Genomic DNA, 23286 nt, shown 5'->3' on the forward strand with positions numbered 1-23286 from the left:
TACAACTCCCCTCACCCCCAGCCACAATAAATAAATCAGCTGGGGGGCCAAGTTGGCCCACCCCGGGCTAGAGGGTGGAATGGAAACCCCCAGAGGGCGGCCCTGTGGCCCTTGAAAGACCAGGGTGCTGTGAATGAGGACCACCACCACCTTCTCTTCTGCCACCAACTGAAGAGAAGGTAGAACTACTAAGAGCAGGGCAGGGATCTTGACCCAGGGGCTGTGCCCAGGTCTCAGCTTACCTTGACTTTATTGCCAGTTCTCCACACTCTAGTTTGCCGAAGGCTTTGTTAGTCTAGAGAAGCAAGGCCATTCCACAAATACTTGAAGCCAGCAGTGTTGCTTCCTCAGCAGCCTGGAAAATGTAGCTCAGCAGCGTGGGAAATGGAGAAAAGTTTGCAGGCACCCTAAATTCAAACGGGAAGAGCCAACCTACCAACTACCTCCCACCCCAGCGGATCCTGGTTGCAGGGCCCCTGTAAGCAAGGCCCACCCCACTAGCAACCACAGCCAACCCCAAACCCCCAAATTTGGGACAAAGCTGCCCGGCAGGGTTAAGCCCTTTACCCGTTGGTTATTTTTCGCCATACAAATTCAGGCAAGTTGGCATTATCGGTCTCTTCCACTAACGGGACCCAGGATGGGTTCTCTCCCCCGCTCCCCAAGCATGAGAAAAACAGATGCAGTTGTTAAAATACCGTCGGCAAAGAGGATTCGGAAAGCTACCATGCGTCCACAGCTTATTGGTTTTGTGTTAATAGCTTTATTTTAAAAACAAAATCTTTACAAACTTCAGTAAACAAGATGTTGACTCCTGCAAATGTGTTGCTTTTGTGTTTCTCGCGTCAACTTAGATTTGGCCCCTTTGATCATGGGGTGGGGGTGGGGGGCTCCTCTGCTCTTCTCCGAGTGAGCTCAATGCTTTCTCCCTTCCAGTGAATGCTGAAAGACAGGCTCACCCACTGGGATTCTCTATAGTCGGCAACCTTGGGTCTCCAGCTGTTGTTGAACTACAACTCCCATCAACCCCAGCCACCATAAGTTGTGGCTAGGGATGATGGGCATTGTAGTTTAGCAACAGCTGGAAAGCCAGGCTGTCCTACCCCTGCTTTATAGGCTGGACACTGAGGGCAGAAGTACCCGTTCCACCACCACCTTTGCAAAGTGGGGCCAGGAGGGTACCGTTTCTGCCTGAGAAATGGCAAGGGAGAAGACGACCTCCTCTTGCACACTGCCTCCCCACCCAAACCGGTATTCCAGACTTCCATCTCCAGCATTAACTTACTTGGAACTTAGACTGCAGGGAAAGGGTGAAAGGCACTCTTCCCATCCAACAGGGCTGTTCTCAAGACTGTGTAGGAGAAGCTCCCGATTGGTCATCGTGAGAATCCTACAAGCAAGCAAGCGAGCAAGGAGGAAGGGGAAATGCTCATCTGTGGCCTGGGTATGGAGGCAGGCAGCAGAGGCCAGCCCAGAACTTGTATCCAGCTCCAGCGTGAGAGTAGAGAGAAAATACTCCCCTCGCCTCCAGACCTTGCAGACTATTTCCCCCTCCTCCTCCTCCCTTGCAGGATTCTAGCGATGGCCAACTGGAAGTACACATGGCTCCCAAATGAGGGTCGGAGGCTTCTCCAGCCCCGATGCCAATCGTGAGAACAACCCTATTGCTCCTCTGCTGGAAAGCACACTTGCCTGTCCTTACTTTACAAGCGAGAAGTGGTAAAGCCCAGACATTCAAGGCATGAGAGAGTGCCAGGATGCCCAACTTTGGGTCCCCAAGTTGCTGTTGGACTGCAACTCCCATCATGCCCCAGACACAATGGCCAAAGGGATGAAGGGAGTTGTAGTCCAACCATCTCTGGGGGCCCAAAATGGGATACCCCCAAGAAAGAGGGCAATCCTGTAGTTTCCACCCTAATGGGTCAGGAAGCAAGGAATGTCTGCCAACCGAAGGAGGTTTCCAAACTTCCTCTGGAACGTTCCAAAAACATTGGTTAAATCAGTCAACTCGCAAAAAGCGTATGCTACTTTGACAACATTAGAGGAAAAATCTCTTACTGTGCTAGAGTGCCCTCCTGTGGTCCTCAACATGTCTGCATGCTACCTGGAAAAGCCACAAGAATCCTGGCATTCACACTTGTCAACCTTTGCTGGTGCTAACGCTACCAGCGACCATCATAGACTCCCCCACTATCTCAAGAACAACCAAAAATGCACAGAGGAAGCCCATTGTCATCATGGTACAGTTCTGTACAGTTTAATACCGTGTCCAGATGATCACCCCAAGCCATTTATCAGGCAATCTGTTTTACTCTGGTGGGTCTGCGTTTTCTGGCTCTGGTACGTCCCGGTTTGTGTACCGCTGGGGTTTGCGTTGCAGTCCCAAGGCCCTGGTCACCAGCCTTCTAGCCACCACTGTGTCTGTCTGGGGTCTCTCTTTGGCCAGTTGAAGGAGCTCTGAATAAAACGGAAGTGGAGAGTGAGAAAGTGAGTAGGGGATGGAGGGAGGGGGGTGGGGACACACACAATTGGGAAAGGAATTCTGGTGAATGCAGCAAACTGGACGTTGAGCCTCAGCAAGATTTCACCCCGATGAAATCTTGCCCTGCAGAGCTTTAAAAAAACACCAAACAAAAACCAAAATCCACATAGGAACATAGAAAGCTGCTTCACCCAAAGTAAAACCATTGGTCCATCTAGCTCAGTATTGTCTACACTTACTGGTAGCGACTCTCCAAGGTCCTACCTGGAGATGCTTCCAGGGAGTGAACCTGGGACCTCGGATGCTCTTCCGCTGAGCTACGTCCCCATCCCCAAAGTGAAAACAAAGGTAGTACATCAGAGAGAAAGGTTCTAGGTCACTCCACTCACTGCTGAGCCTGGCTGGATGTTACAACAGCGAATCTCAAACGCGGATGTGCAAATGTTGTTCAACTAAAACTCCCATTACCCCCTATCATAATCGCCTTAAGCAGGGGGTGACAGGGTGGATTTGATTTAAATCAAATCAATTTAAATCACGATTTAAATCACGAAGTAAGACTAGATTTAAATCATGTTTTTTTACATAAAGACTCATTCTTGCTGGTATAATCTTAATATTTACAACCAGATGAAGGTTTCATTTTTGGTCCTCTTCTAGATAGAAACATTTCCCAAACTAACACGCAGTGCTAGAGTCAACACATCCTAGCTGACGTATAGAGCAAGGCCACACTAGAGAAAGTTGATAGAGAGAAATTCTTCTCCCTCTCCCAGAACACTAGAACCAGGGGTCATCCCATGACACTGATTGCCAGGAAATCTAGGACCAACAAACAGAAGTACTTTTTCACACAAAGCATCATCAACTTGTGGAATTCTCTGCCACAAAATGTGGTGTTGGCTACTAGTTTGGATGGCTTTAAGAGAGGTTTGGATAACTTCATGGAGGAGAGGTCTATCAACAGCTACTAGTCGGAGGAGGGCTACAGGCCACCTCCAGCCTCAAAGACAGGATGCCTCTGAATACCAGTTGCAGGGGAGTAACAGGAGAGAGGGCATGCCCTCAACTCTTGCCTGTGAGCTTCTCAGAGGCATCTGGTGGGCCAGTGTGTGAAACAGGATGCTGTACTAGATGGGCCTCCTTGGGCCTGATCCAGCAGGGCTGTTCTCATGTTCAATGCAGCAGCAGAGCAGCCTGAAAGAATCACCTGCAGCAAAGAAGTAGCCATTTTTGACACTCTCACCTTCCTCAGGAAGCCCTCTGTCAGAGGTGCTCTTACCCCTGGACTTCTGGGCCGAAGTCCAGCGTCTCCACACCCCCTGGATACTTCCAAATCCTCTTTAGTCTGTCCCAGGTGGTGTGGTTGCCATATCGCACTGCTGGCCCACGCTGCACCGGGTGGCGGAGAGTGATTGTGACCTGCACTGGGCATGACCTCTGCTTTAGATACAGAGTGGGAATGGGGAAAGGAATATGTAGGACGGGAATATACTAAATTGCATGTTGAAATATTTCAGTTAATGCATATCTGCATAAATATTTTATATATTCTTACATTCTTGTGAGTTCAGTTGCTGTTTGTGCCCTCAAACCCCCACGTTAAAAATACTGTGTGTGTCATGATGTGTAGGGGGGGATAATGCTTAACTTGCAGCGAGTGGGGGGGAGCTCAAAAGGCCTAGAGCTCCAAGCTCCAAAATTACCTAGGCGCATCCGTCCTCTGTACACCCCCAAGCATGTCCCTGATGACTGTACAACCCTCAGGGGCACATTTTCAGGTGGCACCAAGGACTTTCTGGGGAAGGCATAAAAAATGGCTGCTTCCCTACCGCAGAGTTAGTTGGAAAGTTCTGCTAGGCTGCTCTCTCAATGCACCACCTTGCTCTGTATGCCAGCCCCTGTTTTTTTCAGCCACTTTTACTATATTAGAGTCAGCAGGACTAATGGGATGGGTGAGTCATGTTCTTTAATAAAGCTAAAGAGTCATCTATATGTTCAAGAACAGCTGGGTTAGATTGCAAAAGTAAAGAGACAGAAAGCCTCCTTCATAGGCAAGCAGGCCACTAACTACAGAATATAATGCTAATCTTCCACCATACTAACTCTGAACCATTCCAGACTTAGGACTTCTCTTACTTGGCCGTTGAAGAGCCTTGATTTTTGACTGTCTTGTGCCATGGATTAAGGGCCGGATCTTTAAGGATTCATAACTCTTTTCCAAGGCTTGAGAGGCTGCAAAGAAATATAACTATAGTTATTATTTATATAGTGCTATCCACACGCTGGCTGACAACAACTACTATATTTACATTACAGACCATAGGCTGGTTCTCACAATCAACACGATATCTGCTAAACATGGAATCCTAGGTCCTCATGGCACGCATGCTCCCAATTTTGCCAACCCAACATCAATAATCAGAGATTTGATCCATAGCTATCGGTGTTGGGTCAGCACATTTGCTACCTCAACATTACTGAAGATTTCCAAGTTCAGAAATCGGGCTCACCGCATGGATATAGGATGTAACGTTTAACAGATATTATGTTGACTATTAGAACCAGCCCAGGAGTTAAACACCAGCGGAACACATTAGGACAATGTCAACATTGTCCATGGCATGCATGCATCCTCCTCTCCCTCTCTCAAACACACAGCGCGCCCCACTGTCATTTTCGGTTATGCAGATTTTGCAGGTTTTTGAAGCACAATAGAAACACGAGAATACAGGTGACACTACAAGGAACACATGCATCTGCTTTTGTAGCATTTTTCAAAATCGACAGTGGCACAATGGAAGCATTGTTGCCTGTAGTGCACATGCTTATTTCACGATGAAAACACAAAAGCTTTGAAGAAATAAATAATCACCTGCTACCAAACTGGAGAAGACCCCGAGAGCATGAGTATCGTCAACCCACTGCACTTTAAATCCACTCTCTCTAAAAGACAGAAAGACCAGACCAGAGTGTTTAGTGGTGGTTAAAAGGGCATAAGGAATTTTGCCAAAACACCATCTTTCACATGGTAGCAGATCTGAAATTTCCAACTCTCCGCAGTAGCCTTCTGCACACATAGGAAGTAGATGTTAATAAAAAGTTTATTTATTAAGATTTTTTTAAAAAAAATCAAATTAAAAAACAACAATTAAACAAGTTTAAACACCACTAAAACCATTTTAGAAAGGACTTTGCAGAATAAACTTCTGTCTGAAGCCAGACAGAGCAGACAATACTGAGCTAGATGGACTAAAGGTTCGATTCAGTATAAGGCAGGCTGTGTGGGGCACGGGCAGTTGCTTTTACGTTTTGATTGTGGGGAAGGGGAACGCTTTGCCTTGGGTCTGCCTTGAACACAAAGGAGGTTCCAGGGGAGCTACTTACTGGAAGTCTGTGAAAATCTCCAGAAGGTGCTCCGTTTTCAAGGAGGGTGAAAAATCATAGATCTCTAGCACATGTCCAAAATCTCCCTCATTGATTTGTGCCTCCCCATAGCTGGAGTAGTCAAACTGGATCTTCTCAATGCTTATGTCCTTTATGGTCAAATAATTTGTGATCTGGAAAGAGTGAGGAGCGAAAAATGTGTGTGTCAACAGAAGAACAAGAAGCATTCCCTCGTATGTTCACTATGGGACAGTTTACACAGTAAAGGCTATTATTTGACTATATACAACTTCAGGCTGTGTGGGGTTTTGGGTTGTTGTTTTTTCAATGCTCTTCTATGAACGACTCCCTGCATGAGGAAAACAGAAAATCAGATAATCAACCTTCCTCAGTTTATTCTTTTATTATTTATTATTTGATTTCTATATCACCCTTCCAAAAAATGGCTCGGAGTGGATTACATTAAAATAAAATTAAAATTAAATTTGTCATATTTTAAGTTTGTTTTCATTGTGCAAGGAGTTCCACACCACCACAGGCAAACACTCAAAATATGAAACCCATCACCTGTAGCCTCAGGTAATAGTTGAGAAGCAGCTTTTAACACATGGTTCTCCGGGATGCTTAAATAGACCCTTCATTCTAAAAAGCCTGCTTCACGGACTACTCTTTTTCTGTGCAGATGGAAAAACCACAGTTCCTCCAAATGTTGCTGAATAACAACTCCCATCATACGCTATCTGTTCCTCTGCTTTAACCACAGTTAATCATTAGGCCTGTCAACCAACTGAATAACGTTTAGGTGACCTGTCTTTTAAGCTAGTGATTTAAATTCATTCGCATCATTCAAACTTCAACGTAGGTGGCCTTTTTGAGATCCTGAAGGAAGTAAAGTGTGCCGTCGAGTCGGTGTCGGCTCCAGGCGACCACAGAGCCCTGTGGTTGTTTTTGGTAGAATACAGGAGGGGTTTGCCATTGCCTCCTCCCGTGCAGTCATTGCTCCGCTGCGCCATTAGGTGGCTTCTGAAGGACATACCCTGGGCTCAATGACACAGCAGCTGCATAGGGGGCCAGTTCAGCCCAAAGAACAAATGATGGTTTGAATCAAACTAGGAAGAGGAACCAGGGTGCAGGAGGAAGTACACAAGTCCAAGGCTCCTGAAAAGTTAATTCACCTAACACGGGACCATGGGGAGGAGAGCTGGTCTTGCAGCAGTGAGCATGAATTGCCCCTTTTGCTAAGCAGGGTCCAGCCTGGTTTTCATTTGAATGGGTGACTGCATGTGAGCATGGTCTGCTGGAAGACATTGATAGAGCATCTGCTTGCATGTGGGAGGTCCCAGGTTCACTCCCTGGCAGCATCTCCAGGTAGGGCTGGGAGAGACTCCTGCCCGAAACCCTGGAGAGCTGCTGCCAGTCAGAGTAGACCAGGGGTTCTCATCATCGGGTCCCCAGATGTTTTTAGACTTCAACTCCCATAATCCCCAGCCCCAGTGGCCTTTGCTTGGGGATTATGAGAGTTGGAAATCCAATAACATCTGGCAGCCCAACGTTGAGAATCCCTGGTGTAGACCAGTGGCTTCCAACCACGGTTCCTCCAGATGTTGCTGAATAACAACTCCCATCATTCCCAGCTACAATTTATTGTGTCAAGGTTCCAGGTCAATCCCTAACAGCATCTCCAAGTAGAGTTGGGAGAGCCTCCTGCCTGGAACCTTGGATGGACCTGCAGTCCACCTCTGTATAAAGCAGCTTCCTACATTCCCATGGCTTGGCACTGCACCTGAATCAACCCTCTGGGAAACAATAGCCCATAGGAACACAGGAAGCTGCCATATACCAAGTCAGACCATTGGTCTATCTAGCTCAGTATTGTCTTCACAGACAGGCAGTGGCTTCTCCAAGGTTGCAGGCAGAAATCTCTCTCAGCCCTATCTTGGAGATGCTGCCAGGGAGGGAACTTGGAACCTTCTGCTCTTCCCAGAGTGGCTCCATCCCGAGGGGAATATCTCACAGTGCTCACATGTGTAGTCTCCCATTCAAATGCAACCAGGGTGGGCCCTGCTTAGCAAAGGGGACAAGTCATGCTTGCTACCACAAAACCAGCTCTCCCACCAGCAGTCTGAAATGGTACACTTGACTCACTCACCCCATTTCCACTTCATTATGCTGCATCAAGGCTTTGGATCCTGACAACAGATCAATCATAATGTGAGAAGTGGCTATCTGTAAGCAAAGCTTACAGACAGTGTTACATGCAGACTACCCTGGGAGGGAACTTGGAACGTTCTTCTCTTCCCAGAGTGGCTCCATCCCCCGAGGGGAATATCTTCCAGTGCTCACACTTCTAATCTCCCATTCAAATGCAACCAGGGCGGACCCTGCTTACCTAAGGGGACAAGTCATGCTTGCTACCACAAGACCAGCTTCCTAAACAGCCCACTAAACAGTTACCTCTTGTAAGAGTTCAGCACCACAATCCTCTTCAAAGATGCTGTCCTTCTCTTCCACTGCCGAGCTCATCAAACTTCTGTCACCTGCAGACAGAACCAGCCCAGGCCACTCACTAGCTCCCAGGTCAATCGCTTCTCTCTCCCGACTTTCAAGCACAAGGTCAGTTTTGCCATTTTCCGAGATGGAGACATTCAAACAGAGCGGTCTCTGAGGCTCTATCACAGCTGGATCTCTGCAAGAGCCCAGGACAGGAGACGCGTCCTCTTCCAATATAGGAGCACTTTGGTCCTGAATGCTCGGCCCAGAGAGCCCAGATTGGCTACAGTCCACTAAGGATGCATCAACGCCGTTCTCATCCTGGGTTTCCAATGCGGAGACTCTGGGGTCGTGTTGGGATGCTGCAACATGCCCAGCACCCTCTTCCAGCAAAAGCAGCGGGACGCTACACTCCTCTCCACCAGCACACACACAATCGTTACTCTGATCCTCCAAGGTGAACAGATTGCCACTATCCTTCAGCAAGATGGCGCCCGTACCCTCTCTCTTGCAGACTTCAGGTAGGGTGGGAGTCATGCTGCTTTCCAGCGTAATGGAAAGCGGGCTTCTTTTCCCCTGATCTTCCACCACAGGTGAGTTTGGGGCCAATCCCAAAGTGACGGCCTCGGCAGTGCTCTCGCTCTGGCCTTCCTGCAGAAGCGGACATCGACTTCCTTCCAACAATGTGTTGCCAAGCCTTCCTTCTTCATGCTCTTCTGGTAGGCCTGAGGTTTCGCAGCGCTCTGGTATCAAAGCATCTGTGCCACCCTTACATTCACTCTCCAGTGGGGCCAGTTTCTGGCTGCTCTCCGACACGGAGGTGGTCTCCTTGACATGACTTTGGCCTTCCTCTTTCGAAGACGGTGGGGCACATTCCAACACGGGACACTCCAGGGGCCCCTTTCCACTTTTACTACCAGCCTCCAGATTATTTATACACGTCTCTCGAGGGCTCTGAGCTTCCAAGTCTGGATCAATGTGACTAGGTATTCGGCTGGCATCTAGAACTTCTTTCCTGTCAGAGTTGACACTGGACATTCTGGGCTCATCATCCTCATTCAGCCCAAAGCCGACCGGCTCGGTTCCAAAAGCTTCCACATCTTCTCTTCTCCGAGCTTCGGGCTTCTTGCGCATCACCCTAGGAACGTACAGAGCTCTGTCTGGCTTCTTCCTCCGGCCCCGACCATTCCCTCTCCGAACTTGAGAGCCATCAGCCAGCGCTTCCCCACGACGCGGCCCTCCCCTGGGCCTGCCTCCTCGGCTTCTCGAACTGGGGGGGCGGCTTGGGATGCAGGCATTGCTAGGGGCGTCGTCTTGATCGTCAGGCAACCTAAACCCGAGACAGGAAGAATCAAACAAAAAGCCAAGAATTACTTAATTATAAGAATACAAATGTAGTGGCCATGTTTTGTCACATTTTATGTAAATTGCGATTGGCTATTGTGTAATGTAATGTTTATGGTCAATGACCGAAATAAATGGATTGATTTGATTAAAAGAGAGAGTTTGTAGTGAACGCCATGTCCATACTCCAGGGGAAGTGATGTTTACTGTTTGGAAAGAGCTGCAGCGGGTGGGGGAAACACCAGGGCGTTTTTCACACACGGCTTTTAGCTCACATCTCCTCTGGAATGGAGGTCTGTGTTCACATATTGGCCAGATTTATCCCGAACAAAAAATATTTATATACTGCTTTTCAACAAAAGTTTCAAAAGCGGAGAAACGTAAGACAGATGCCAGCAACAGTCACTGGAGGGATGCTGTGCTGGGGACGGAGAGGGCCAGATGCTCTCCCCCTGCTCAATAAAGAGAATCACTGCTTTAAAAAGGTGCCTCTTTTGTTCAGCTAGCAGGGCAAAGTACAGCATTACTTTGCTGAGGGATTTCCACATTGCCACCCAAAAACAAAAACTAGATGTAGAATTAAGAGGACGGAGCAGTAGCTCAGAGCATCGGCTTGCTCCGAGTTTCCAAGTTCAGAAGTTTCCAAGTTCACTCCCTGGCAGCATCTCCAGGTAGGACTGGGAGTGACTCCTGCCTGAAACCTTGGGAGAGCCGCTGCCAGTCTGTGTAGACAGTACTGAGCGAAAGAGACCAATGGCCTGATTCAAAAGAAGGTGGAAGCCAAGTTTCCTATTATTCTAACCTTATTGCTGAGTGACAGACTACAGTCCTCCTCCTCCATCCTTCCCCGACAGAAAAGCTGCTCAAGAGGTCAACATCATCCACGGTTCTGTGAATCAGGTACCGGAGACGACTGGACAAGGGAGGAAACAAGAGAACTCTGGAAAAGAAAAAGTACAGCAGAATCAGCATCAAGCAATCTGGCCACAGGGTGCATCCCGACGAGTTATGCCAAATCATTCCTATCTGGAGACAGCTTGGCAGCCATGACAAACAAAACAAATAATAATTTACTGCCTATTTTTGCATCTGACATCGTCACAGCATCAAGGTAAGGGACAGAGCACAATAAAGATCTTGCCGCACTCCTTCAAAGGAGTATTAAAATGTGATAAATAAGTTTAAGTACTGCAAAAAAGAAAATTGCTATTATTATTATTATTTTATTTATTCGATTTCTATACCACCCTTCCAAAAATGTCTCAGGGCGGTTTTCACAGAGAAATAATAAATAAATAAGGTGGCTCCCTGTCCCCAAAGGGCCCACAATCTACAAAGAAACATCAGATAGACACTAGCAACAGTCACTGGAGGTACTGTGCTGGGGGTGGGTAGGGCCAGTTACTCTCCCCCTGCTAAATAAAAGAGAATCGCCACGTTAAAAGGTGCCTCTTTGCCAAATTAGAATCTCCAAACATTTTTTGATGGTCAAGGATTAACATCTACCAGATGTCCATAGCCTTAATACATATACTTATTACAAGTTCACCCAGGGAATGAGGCCGTAGCTCAGGGTAGAGCATCAGCTTCACATGTGGAAGGTCCCAGGTTCAATCCCTGGCAGCATCTCCAGGTAGGGCTGGGAGAGACTCCTGCCTGAAACCTTGGAGAGCTGCTGCCAGTCTGTGTAGACAATCCTGAGCTAGGTGGACCACAGTGGCCTTACTTCTCCAGCTGGTTCTGAAGCAGAAAGTGGTCCAGCTCCTCGACGATCTTGTTGACAAAATCATTCTCCGTGGGGGAGAGGAACACACCATCCAAGCAACGCAGCGCCAGGGTGACAGTGGGCCGACGGCCTGTCAGTCAGGGACAAAGAGGTAGCAAGAAAGAGGCTGTCAGTACCCAATAATATAGGAGGGACCCGCAGAAGCATCCCACTGAACCCAAAGACCCCTTCTGCTAAGAGGGGCTCCCAACCATAAGCATGAATTGTCCCCTTTGCTAAGCCAGGTCCTCCCTGGTTGCATTTGAATGGGAGACTACACATGTGAGCACTGCAAGATATTGCCCTTAGAGGATGGGGCCGCTCTGGGAAGAGCAGCTGCCTGCTTGCATGCAGACGGTTCCAAGATCCCTCCCTGGCAGCATCTCCAGGCAGGGCTGAGAGAGACTCCTGCCTGCAGCCTTGGAGAAGTCCGCTGCCAGTCTGGGTAGACAATACTCAATGAGATGGACCAAAGATCTGACTCAGTAGAAGGCAGTTCCCTCTATTCTTATGTCCCATTGCCTCTAGGGATGAGGAGAGGTGCACCTGGGTAATCTTGGAGCCTGGCCCTAAAGGCCTTTGGAGGCCTCCCCTTCCCCTGCAAATTACCCACGTCATCATGCTCAGCTGGGCAATCACAGCCTAAAGATGATCGGGGGCCCCCAGGGGCGGGGGAGACCCGGGACTTCGCCCTGGAACCCCGGGGTAAGAGCTCCCCTGGCTGTACTCTTCTCTCTGGGGCCCAAGGTTGGGACCCCTGCCCCAAAAGTCAGCCCTTTATACCCGTGCATGAAGACTGCACACAACCAGAGCCTGTTGAACCTCCGTGGAGGCCAGGCCGGGCTGGAAGGAAAACCCCAGCTAGACGCCCCCCCCCCTTCTGCTGCTGCAGCGCCCTGCATCTCCAGACCCTGCGCGGGCAGCCTTTGGGCTTCGGGAGAACAGAGAGGCGAGCCGCTGAAAAAACCCGACGGGGGCATCATTTGCGCGGCCGCCGCCATTTGCACCGGGCGCAATTGCGCCACCGGGCCCGGAGGAAGCCCCTTGCGCGGCCGCCAGAAGCCCGACGGGGGCATCATTTGCGCGGCCCGCCCACGCAGGCCCACCATTGCAAACCGGCGCTGGCTGCCCCGAAGAGAGGGAGCTCAAGAGGCGGGGAAGCGCGAGGGCGGCCCGCGGGCTTGCAACGCACCGCCAGGCCCGGCCGGCAGCCGCTGCGCCGCGAGGAGGCCCTTGCTCGCCCGCTCTCTCCCGTCCCGGGGGCAGCGCGGCGGCCACTGCTAGTCGGGCGACACTGCTGGCGGCGGCTCCTCCTTCCCCTCCTCCCTCCGCTTCTTTCCCCGCCTCCTCCCCGGAGACAGGGACGCCCCTGCGGCGGCGGCTCCTCCTCTGCAACCCTCCTCCGCCGCTGGCGGGGCTCCTCCGACTGCAGCTGCCGCTCTCTGCCCCCTGCCGCAGCCACCTCCTCCTCCCTTCGGGGGCCGGGCCAGGCTCCCTGCTTTGCGCCCACCGCACCGTCCTGCTGGAGCGGCTGCTTGGGTCGGCGGGCGCGCAATTCCAGCCCAGCCAGCTGCTGCTGCAGCGCCCCTTTGGCGCCCGATCCAGCCCACCCTCTCCCCACTGCGCGGCCTCTTCTTCCCCTCTGCTGCGCCCGCCCCCCTCACCTCTAGCCCCGCCCCCCTCTCTCGCTCAGCCCCCGCATGCCTGTCTATACATCCCCTCCCCTCTGGCCGCCTGAAAGTGCAAGGAGCGAAGGGCTAGAGGCGCCCCCTTCTTCTTTAAAAAAAGAAAAGAAAACAGGAAGACCTGACTGAGCACGAAAGGCAGCAGCCCCCCTTGCACCCTCAGCCACGTGGGGCTCCTTTGGCCCCATATCACTTTGTACTGGGCAGGGGCATAGCAAGGTTGAAGGGGGCCCAGAGACAAGATTTTAAAACGGGCCCCCCCTCACTGAAGCTCCGCTCATGAAGTAAAGAAATCTTAAATGAGGCTGATTAGTGGTAACAAAAACTATAGTTAGATATAGATATAGAACATCATCCTAAATTATTTTTTTAAAGGTTTTGTAAATTGTGGATGATGCAAGTCATTTAATGGTACTAGAGAAAGATATGCTGTGCTGGTAGTTCCAGGTCTTAACACTCACATCAGTTTCGGAGGATGAATACAACTGAAGGAAGCCCAGGCGGGTGTGCGGCTGGGGGAGTCAGTCATGTGACTTGCCTCTGAAGGGCCCCCCCAAGGCAGTGGGCCCCCAGACAACTGTCTCCCCTTGCCCTATGATAGTTACGCCCCTGGTACTGGGGCAGCAATTATGGTTAGATTTCACTCTGGTGCAATGCATCTTGTTGTTGTTGTTATTTAATACATGCATATTTGTTTATTTTTGATAGGCTCTTTTCCAACACGAGAAAGGTCCTCACGGCAGTTTGCATGTAGAATAAGAAATAAGATGGTTCCCTGCCCCTTGAAAAGGATATTTTGATGCCATGATAACCGCTTAGAGAGCTTCCAGCTATAGAGCGGTATATAAATGTAAGTGCTATTGCTATTGCTATGATGTGTCTCGGAGAGGCGAGCCGGTCTTGTGGTAGCAAGCATGACTTGTCCCCTTAGCTAAGCAGGGTCCTCCCTGGTTGCCTAGAAATGTGAGCACTGGAAGAGATTCCCCTCAGGGGATGGAGCTGCTCTGGGATGAACATCTAGGTTCCAAGTTCCCTCCCTGGCAGCATCTCCAAGATAGGGCTGACAGAGATTCCTGCCTGCAACCTTGGAGAAGCTGCTGCTAATCTGTGTAGAGTAGACAATACTGAGCTAGATAGACCAATGGTCGTGACTCAGTATATGGAAGCTGCCTATGTTCCTCGTCCTACTTCTATTTTTCTCTGCTCCCAGATTAATTGTACAAATAAGTGTTCCAAGCTGTGAGCTCTTCTCCCCCCCCCCCCACAAAAGAAGGTTGTAGTCCTGGTTATTTTGCTTTTGTAGGTTGGCCAGTGGGGTGCGGGGGGGGCATGTTTGGGGACAGTGAAAAGGATTTTCTGCTCTTGCTCTCTCTCTGTATATATGTAACCCTGCTCTAGGAGTGTGTGTGACGAACCATCATCTAGGAATATATACATTTCACTCACTCACTCACCCTCCAACTAATCCACCAACCAATCCTACACACAGCAACACATATTTGTATACTGCTTTTCAACAAAAGTTCTCAAAAAGAAAGAAAGGTGGCTCCCTGTCCCCAAAGGGCTCACAATCTAAAAAGAATATAGAAACCAGCAACAGCCACTGGAGGGATGCTGTGCTGGGGATGGATAGGGCCAGTTGCTCTCCCCTGCTCAATAAAGAAGATTGCCACTTTTAAAAGGTGCCTCTTTGCTCAGTTAGCAGACATACATATTTGTATGTTGCCCACTACCAATGTTTCTACGCGCTCACAACAAAGAAATTCTAAAACTATAAAAAGTTCAAATAAAATAACTATCCAGAACAACTACTAAATAGCTAAGAATCTTGGCTGAAGATATTGGTCTGTGTTTATGGTGAATCCTAACTTGTTTGCTGGTTTTAATCTGGTCTGTGCCTTTCCCCTCTTTGTCCTTTGTCCCTTGTTAAAATTATTAATACATTTATATATTGCTTTTTAACAAAACAAACAAACCTTCAAAAAGTCTACATAGCAAAAGAAATGAGGAAATGTTTCCCTGCTCCCAAAGAGCTCACAATTCCGTCTCATGGTATTTGAGCTCTGTGTGTGTGTGTGTGTGTGTGTGTGTAGTGAAGAATCTTTGATTGTCTGTTGGTTCTAAATTAGTCTGTCTTCTCTTTCTCCCTGCCTCTGTAACTGCATTGTTTATGTCTGGAGTTAAAAAAAATCATCTTTTTGCATAGGAGTATCTACTATGCCCCGAACTTGCAGTAAAGGCTTTTGGTAAACCCACAGTAAAGCTTGCTGCCTGAAAAGCCTCTAGGTTTCCAGGCAGGGATCTTTCCCAGCTCTACCTGGAAATGCCAAAGATCAAACCCGAGATTCTGTGTGTGTAAAGTAAACAGGGGTGAAGTTTACTTTCTTAAAGCTAGAAATGTGTGTTCTTTTTAAGTGGGGGGGGGACCCCTAAACCTTAGAAGTTATTATGCCTTGGTAACGTCTATCTGCTAGTAATAACAAAAGGCTATTCGGTTACAGAAGATCAACAGGACAGCAGTGTTGGGGCCGTTAGGTATTTTGCTAGATTTCATAATCAATTCAGGCTCAGTTAGGCTCGGTACCATGTTTGAATATTCCTTCTCCCTCACCCCACTTGCCCATACAAAGAAAAGCAGACATTTCCCCTTGCACACAGAGATGTAGCGTGTCAGGAAAAATGCTAGGCTGAACTTCTCTCCCTAATTTTATGCTGCTGCTCTATGTGCAGGAATATTTTATATAATGAAGTGTTTTAGTGCTCCCATCCAGGAAATATTTTGCTGCTTGAAGTGTTTGTGGAGTGGGCAGGGGCGTAACTACTATTGGGCAAGGGGAGACATTTGTCTTGGGGCCTGCTGCCTTGAGGGGCCCCCAGAGGCAAGTCACATGATCATCATCCCAGATCCTCATCTATCTAGCTCATGCTTTCTTAGCATCTATCTAGCTAAGCAGCATAAATACTCTTACCTCTAGTGTGTTCTAGGCATTAAAAGTAGCACGAATATATAGTATTCAATGTATATCACTATATATTGTGAAATGTGCGTGTGCATGTATTCAGTGAAATGTATTTCTAGGCAGCATACTTATTTTGAAATATCAGACTTAAATCCTTGTATTAGTTGGTTCTGCTGTTATTTACACCTTGTAACTAGTTGGGATAGTTAGCAGAGACATCAGGCCAGGAGAAGGAGAGGAAAGCTGGGGGGGGGGCATTTAAAAATCTTGTCTCTGGGCCCACTCCAACCTTGCTACGCCCCTAGAAATGGGACAGGAGGGGGTGTCTCGGGCAGCAGAGTTACTTGGGTCACCTCAGTAGCCAACAACCTTGAGAAAGAGCTGCTCCCATGCTATTCATGTCCTACAAGTGTTGTTGAGGTTTTAGCTTTAAACCTTATCAGAAAACTTACTGGATCTTCAGAGTTCAGAAAGGTTGCCTCTTAAAGCTGTTTCATTTCTTTCTGGTCAACTCTCTCCTAGAATCTTCTCTCATTCCAGAATATCCATTGTCTGTCTTAAAGGGCCAGAATAAGCATGTGGCTCCCATTCGGGAGAAGTAGCTGGAGCTCTTAGCAAAAAACAAGCAGAATCCTTTCGATTCAGATTTCAAAGTTTGGGGAACTGATGTTGGCCCATAATTGTCACTGACCTATTTCTGACTTACCAGACCGGGCAGGAGATACAGGGCACTGACAGCTGTTGCAGCAGCCCCTTAAAAGACTACAGTTCCCGTTATACCCCGTACCAGGGCTTGACACATCCCAGGTGCCAGACAGTCACGCCACTTAAACATTTAAGCCCTCCCACCCTGTCCTACATCTGTGCCCGATATCAAAGCCCTAATGCAAGTCATCCCAGGTGATCTAAAGGGTGGGGCAAAAAGTGGGGTGCTTTTACTCTTTTTATGAAGGCAAAGGGCAGATTCCTCTACATCAGGCCTGCTCAACTTAGGCCCCCCAGTTGTTTTTGGACTACAACTCCCACAATCCCCAGCCATAGTGGCCAATAGCCAGGGATTATGGGAGTTGTAGGCCAACATCTGCAGGAGGGCCAAAGTTGAGCAGCCCTGCTCTACATGGGGGTGGAATGATGGTCTGGGGTGGGGAGCCTCAGTTCCAGAAGCTTTTGTAATTTTCTGCAATGAAACAAGCCACTTGTAGGACTTCGTGTGTGTGTGTGTGTGTGTGTGTGTGTGTGTGTGTGTGTTTAATTAAAAAAAAAATATTGAAAATAAGCAATTTGTCCAGTCATTTCAATTTCAATATTCAGAGCCTTCCCACCCTCTCCTATATCTCTGACCAATATCAAAGCCCTATAGGAAGCCATTCCCTAAATATACAAGGGGTTGGGGAATTATGAAAAAATGGAAATCCCATACCTTTCATTGCGGGCTCTGAGAAGGAGGAGGAAGGCACAAGCTCTCTGCACAGCCCAGAGCTGTAGGGCAGGGAGGACAGAGGGTGTGTACTGCGCTCTGGTGGGCAGCCAGCACTGGCCACTCTGTCTCCTGGCTGGAGAGCTTCAGGAAACTGGGAGGCCTTCAGAGAGGCCTGCTCCAGCAGAGAAGCCCTTGGAAGACCCCGCCGAACAGCTGAGAGTCAGTATAGCAGCATCTCCGCTTGTGCAGGGAGCCTTTGGATAGCAGTTTAGCCTCCTGCAGGCCTTAGCTCTACAGGTTGGTCGAGCTGGGAGAGGGGAGGAAGGTCAATTTTTTTGCAGGGCAGGCTGCTCTCCTGTGGGGCCTGTCCCAGCATGGGGCCTGGGGCAGTCGCCCTGGTTGCCCCAACCTAAGGACGGGCCTGGTCCCCTGAGCAGTAGTGCCTCTAATATTTTTCATCTCTGTGTGGAATGAGTTTTGTTCTGGGCGACAGGATCAAGGCAGTGTGTGTGCACGTGCATTCAGAATGGGGCCTTCCTGATTCAACCTGAGCAGGATCTAAACTGAACTGAGCAGACATCCAAAAACTTGTGAGTGCACACATGTGCACATGCCTTAGAGGGAACAGTGCCCCTGAGACGGCCAAAATTTGTGGGCCATTACAAATGGACTCAAACATTAAGAGCTTATTACTCCATAAACATAGTCCCTTGCAGTTCAGTGAAGTGATGGTGAATATAAACTTTTGTTGATTTGCCGATAAAGTTTTGAACAGAGTTGAGCACTAGATGGCACAACATAACCATATCTCACCGATGTTTGCAAGGCAAGGAAAGTCTTTCTCTGGGCACAGGCTCTTTATTCTACTGTAAAATCAGAGGTAAAGATGGAGCACAGAGGTACTGGCAAGTTATAGAATACCAGCAGTGGCGGGTGCTGGTTTCTGGGACCGGGGGGGTGGGGTGGGGCGCGCTAGGCAGGGCAGGTGATGAACGTAGACACAGGTAGTGAGGTGTGGAGGCAATTGTGGGTGGTGGAGGAAGCAAAGCTGATTGTGGGCAGCTGTGGAGGTACAGCCAGAACTAGGTGAGTTCCTTAGGACTAGTTGGGTGCCTTAGCAATAACTGGCAAAATGCAGAATTGTAGCTAATGAGTGGGATCAAAATACAAACACACACAAATCTCCATTGCTCATCAGCAGAAATACAGAGAAATATGGAAAACATCAGTTGCTTTATAGTGCTTAACTGGACTACAGTAGTGTGTAGGTTTATATCTAACATGGCAGGATCAAAACACAAGCCCACACACAATTAGGAAAAGAACTGAACAAGCCACAGGTAAAGCACAGACCAGCTACAAACGCCTGCTTCTGCGGAGAGTAAATGCATTCTGAAGCCTCCAGGGCAGCTCTGTCTGCCTACTACTACTAATAAATGAATATTACTAATAATAAAGCTAAATCGCAGCCACCTAATGGCGCAGCAGGGAAGTAACTTGCCTAGGGAACAAGAGGTTGCTGGTTCAAATCCCCACTGGTATACACCTCTATCGGGCAGCAGCAATGTAGGAAGATGCTGAAAGGCATCATCTCATACTGCGCTGGAGACTGGTAAACCATCCTGTACTCTACCAAAGAAAACCACATGGCTCTGTGGTTGCCAGGAGTTGACACCAACTCGACGACATAACTTTACTTTACTAATTATTATTATTATTATTATTATAAACATCAAGAAAGAACTCTGAGCCAGAGTGGTACAGTGGTTACTGTGCTGGACTAGACTGAGGAAATCCAAGTTCAAATCATTCAGCCATGAAACCCACTGGGGGACTCTGCGGCAGTGACTTATCTTCAGCATAACCAACTTCATAGGGCTGTTGGAGGGATCATTGTAACCATGTGCACCACTCTCATCCTCTTGGAGGAAGCACAGGCTATACATGTAAAATCTATATAAGCCACAAGTAAAACAGAGACCAGCTACAAAACTGGAGAACAAATGCATTCTGAAGTTACAAGGGCAGCTCTGCCTGCCTTTTAAAAAAATGTATACATAATAGAAAAATCACAGGGATTTCAGTGATGCTTCCTGCAGCTATGAACCATCTCCTGAATAGCGAGGTGCCACTCTCTGTCCGCCTTGGCTGCCCACCACTTAGCCTGGGTGTCCATCCTAGCAAGCAACAAATGTTTTTATAGAGATCACTTCCTTAATCCTTTCCCAATGAATCATAACCCCCAGTGGACATCTTAATATTACAGATACTGGCCACTATCCAGAGAAAAACCTGGTTAGCTCTCTGCATAGCAAATGGATTTTTTTCCAAATTATTTTCCTTCCAACAAAATCCATTCCCCCTCCCCTTCCAACAAAATCCATTCCTCCTCTACATGGAAAACCACTTCTGCAATTGTTTGAAAAGCAGTTTGGACTCAGAAACCAATGCATATGCCCTAAAAGAACTCTCTGGCTTCTTTTGTCAGTTTCTAATCTAATTAGTCCAGTCTTACAGTTTACTGTCCCTTCCTATTTATTTTGGCATGTTATTTTGGGAATGGCCCATAATGCTTTGCATACAGATCAGATCTGTATCTGATCTGCAAGGGAGAGAAAGCAGAGGTTGCATTCCTCCACTCCAAACAAACACAAAGAAGGCAGCAAAAGATGAGACTTAACAACAGCCAGCCAGCCTACCTGCTCTTTAATCAAAATAGTGGTTGGATTCTTCTGAGCAGCTAAAATAAAGACCTCCCCACCCTCTGGGCACGCTGATTGGCTGCCTGAGAAGCCAATCGGCCTAGTCCCTCTTATTTGCAAAACAAAAGTGAGCATGCTTATTGGCTCCTGCCTTATTAATATTTTTCAAGATCTGGGGTTTTTCATTTGTTCTTTGAGGTTAGTGCTACCCTCACCCACCTCACAACTCTTAAAGCAGCAGCAGGGAACAACAGAGGGAGGCAGTAGGCACACCAAATGGAGACAGAGACAACATGGCTGACTGAGAAATTTAAGGTGAGCACTGCCCACTTTGCCCATAGATTAGATCCGCCCCTGAATACCAAGAAAATATTATGGGGGTTCTGGAAAATTCATGTAATTATTTCTGTATTCCAGGTGGCCGTTTTATCACTTAATGCTGATTTGATCACTTGATGTTGATTATCCCTTATCATACCAATGTTCCCTCTAACAGGGGTTCCCAGATGTTGTTGACTACAACTCCCAGAATCCCCAAGCAAAAGCTATTGCAGCTGGGGATTCTGGGAGTTGTAGTCAGCAACATCTGGGATTCCCTGTTAGAGGGAACAGTGTTTGGGTTGTTGGCATTCTTGAGTTTGTAGCCTATTCTTCCCGAAGGATCAGGATAGATTAAAAAAAAAAACACGTCCCGTTTTATGACAACACTAGAGTCATTTCTGATCTTACACATTGGGAGTGCAGAGGATGTGAGTTACTCAAGACAATCATGTGAGTCTGTAGTTGAGAAATAACAGCCCAGTGCTGTGTTCTGCAAAAGTCCCATTCTTAAATTGGCATCTGAATGCCTCTTGTTTGGTATCTGAATAGATTGACTGTGTTCAGAGGCAGCTCTTGAAAACCTGAATCCCCACTCAGCCAAAAGGTCCGCTGAGTAGCCTCAGGTCAGTCACCTAACCTACCTGGCAGGGTTGTTGTAAGGATCAAGGAGGGGAAATGGCATGAGCCACCCTGAATTCCTTGGAGGAAGAGAGGAATAGAAATGCACTGAGCTTCTTGAATATGAACTCCTTTAATTCAATATACTTAGAACATAGGAAGCTGCCAAATACTGAGTCAGACCATTGGTCTAATAAGTTCAGTATTGTCTTCACAGACTAGCAGCGGCTTCTCCAAGGTTGCAGGCAGGAATCTCTCTCAGCCCTAACTTGGAGATGCTGCCAGGGAGGGAACTTGGAACCTTCTGCTCTTCCCAGAGCGGCTCCATCCCCTGAGGGGAATATCTTGCAGTGCTGCTCACACTTCTAGTCTCCCATTCAAATGCAACCAGGGTGTGCCCTGCTTAGCTAAGGGGACAAGTCAGGCTTGCTACCACCAGACCAGCTCTCCTCTCCTCTCCTCTCCTCCTCCTTGAATAATAAGTGCTGGAGTCCCAACAGGGACAGCAAAACCTTCTCGGGAGGTTCCCAGACAGAAGCTGGGCAGGCTCTGTTTGCCAATCTCCAGTGACAGAGACCCCTCCACTGCATGAGGCAGACAGTTCCGCTGTCCCACACTGCTTACAGTTAGGAAATTGTCCTTCTGTCAAGTCTCAACCTACTTCCTCGCAGGTCCAACCCATTCATCCCAGTGCTGCCCCCAGGGAAAAACAGAGCAAGTCCATGCCGCTTCTTGTGCCCTTCAGGCGCTTGTATCTCCATGCCGAAAGCAAATCTTGTCTAGCATCGCACTTCTCCAGTGGCCACGGGAACATAGGAAGTTGCTATATACAGAGTCAGACCCTTGGTCCATCTAGCTCAATATTGCCTGCACAGATTGGCAGCGGCTTCTCCAAGGCTGCAGGCAGGAGTCTCTCTCAGCCCTTCTTGGAGATGCTGCCAAGGAGGGAACTTGGAACATTCTGTGTGCAAGCACGCATATGCTCTTCCCAGAGCGACGCCATCCCCTAAGGAAAATATTTTAGTGCTCACATGTGTAGTCTCCCATTCAAATGCAAACCAGGGCAGACCCTGATTAGCAAAGGGGACAATTCATGCTTGCTGCCACAAGGCCAGCTCTCCTCCCTTAGGCTGATCTTTCTTTTGGGGTGGGCATCCCCCCGCCCCGCCCCCTGGACTGTGCCCATCTGCTTCCCTTTCACCATGCGAACGGCTTTGAAAGCTGCTTTGAGAAACAAATATAATATTTGTTGGAGGTGATGGGAGTTGTAGTCCAGTATCTGCAGGAGGGCCCAGGTTGTGCACTCTTGTGCTATGGGACCCCAAAAGTCAGGCCTGAACAGATTTTATTTGCATCTAGGAGCCAGACAGAATTACTTGCCTTAGTGATGGACATTGTGGAAAGGGAAGGTCAGTAGGCTGATCTTGTGGTAGCAAGCATGAATGTCCCCCTTTCCTAAGGAGGGTCCACCCTGGTTTGCATTTGAATGGGAGACTACACATGTGAGCAGTGTAAGATATTCCCCTTAGGGGGTGGAGCTGCTCTGGGAAGAGCATCTGCATGCAGAAGATTTGAAGTTTCCTCCCTGGCAACATCTCCCAGATAGGGCTGAGAGAGACTCCTGCCTGCAACTTTGGAGAAGCCGCTGCCAGTCTGTGTAGGTAGATAATACTGAACTAGATGGACCAATGGTCTGACTCAGTGGAAGGCAGCTTGCTATGTTCCTATTCTCTTTACAAGTAGCATTCTGAAAGTAGAATCTGGGATAAAGAATTTATTAAAGAGCTCTGGATATCCTGGATATCCTAGGCTGGACACCACAATTAAATTTCTAGGCGCCATGGTTCCCTGGCACCTGGGATTTGCCAGATCCTGCCTAAAGTGGCATTGGCTTCAGTGGCATCTTTGCAGGCTGATAGCAGTCTCAGTAGTTGGAGACAGGGTGTGCGAGAGCATCACATTAGGAAAGTGTGAAATTTCTCTATACCAGTTTCCTCTCCATCAGGTCCCTGTGCGGCTGCTGTATTAAAGTAAAAAGCCTGCAGTCAGTGTTTCCTGCGCGCGCGTGCACAGGAACCTGAAACCGGCCCGTCTGCCTCATTTGGAGGCAGA

The 23286-nt window shown here is 48.4% G+C and overlaps 1 protein-coding gene across 1 annotated transcript; it reads right to left on the minus strand.

The window, feature by feature from the left end:
• Positions 1-740: 740 nt before the first annotated feature.
• Positions 741-21935, minus strand: R3HCC1 (R3H domain and coiled-coil containing 1). Its single transcript, XM_053269823.1, has 9 exons — positions 21836-21935; positions 12984-13127; positions 11430-11559; positions 10506-10643; positions 8324-9689; positions 5870-6042; positions 5358-5428; positions 4622-4717; positions 741-2457 (listed from the first exon to the last, which is right to left on the minus strand). The coding sequence occupies exons 1-9, from the start codon at positions 21933-21935 to the stop codon at positions 2309-2311; spliced, it is 2367 nt and encodes a 788-aa protein (XP_053125798.1). The 3' UTR covers positions 741-2308.
• Positions 21936-23286: the final 1351 nt, after the last annotated feature.

Source organism: Hemicordylus capensis, chromosome 8 (genome assembly GCF_027244095.1).
Source record: "Hemicordylus capensis ecotype Gifberg chromosome 8, rHemCap1.1.pri, whole genome shotgun sequence".
Classification (NCBI taxonomy): Eukaryota; Metazoa; Chordata; class Lepidosauria; order Squamata; family Cordylidae; genus Hemicordylus; species Hemicordylus capensis.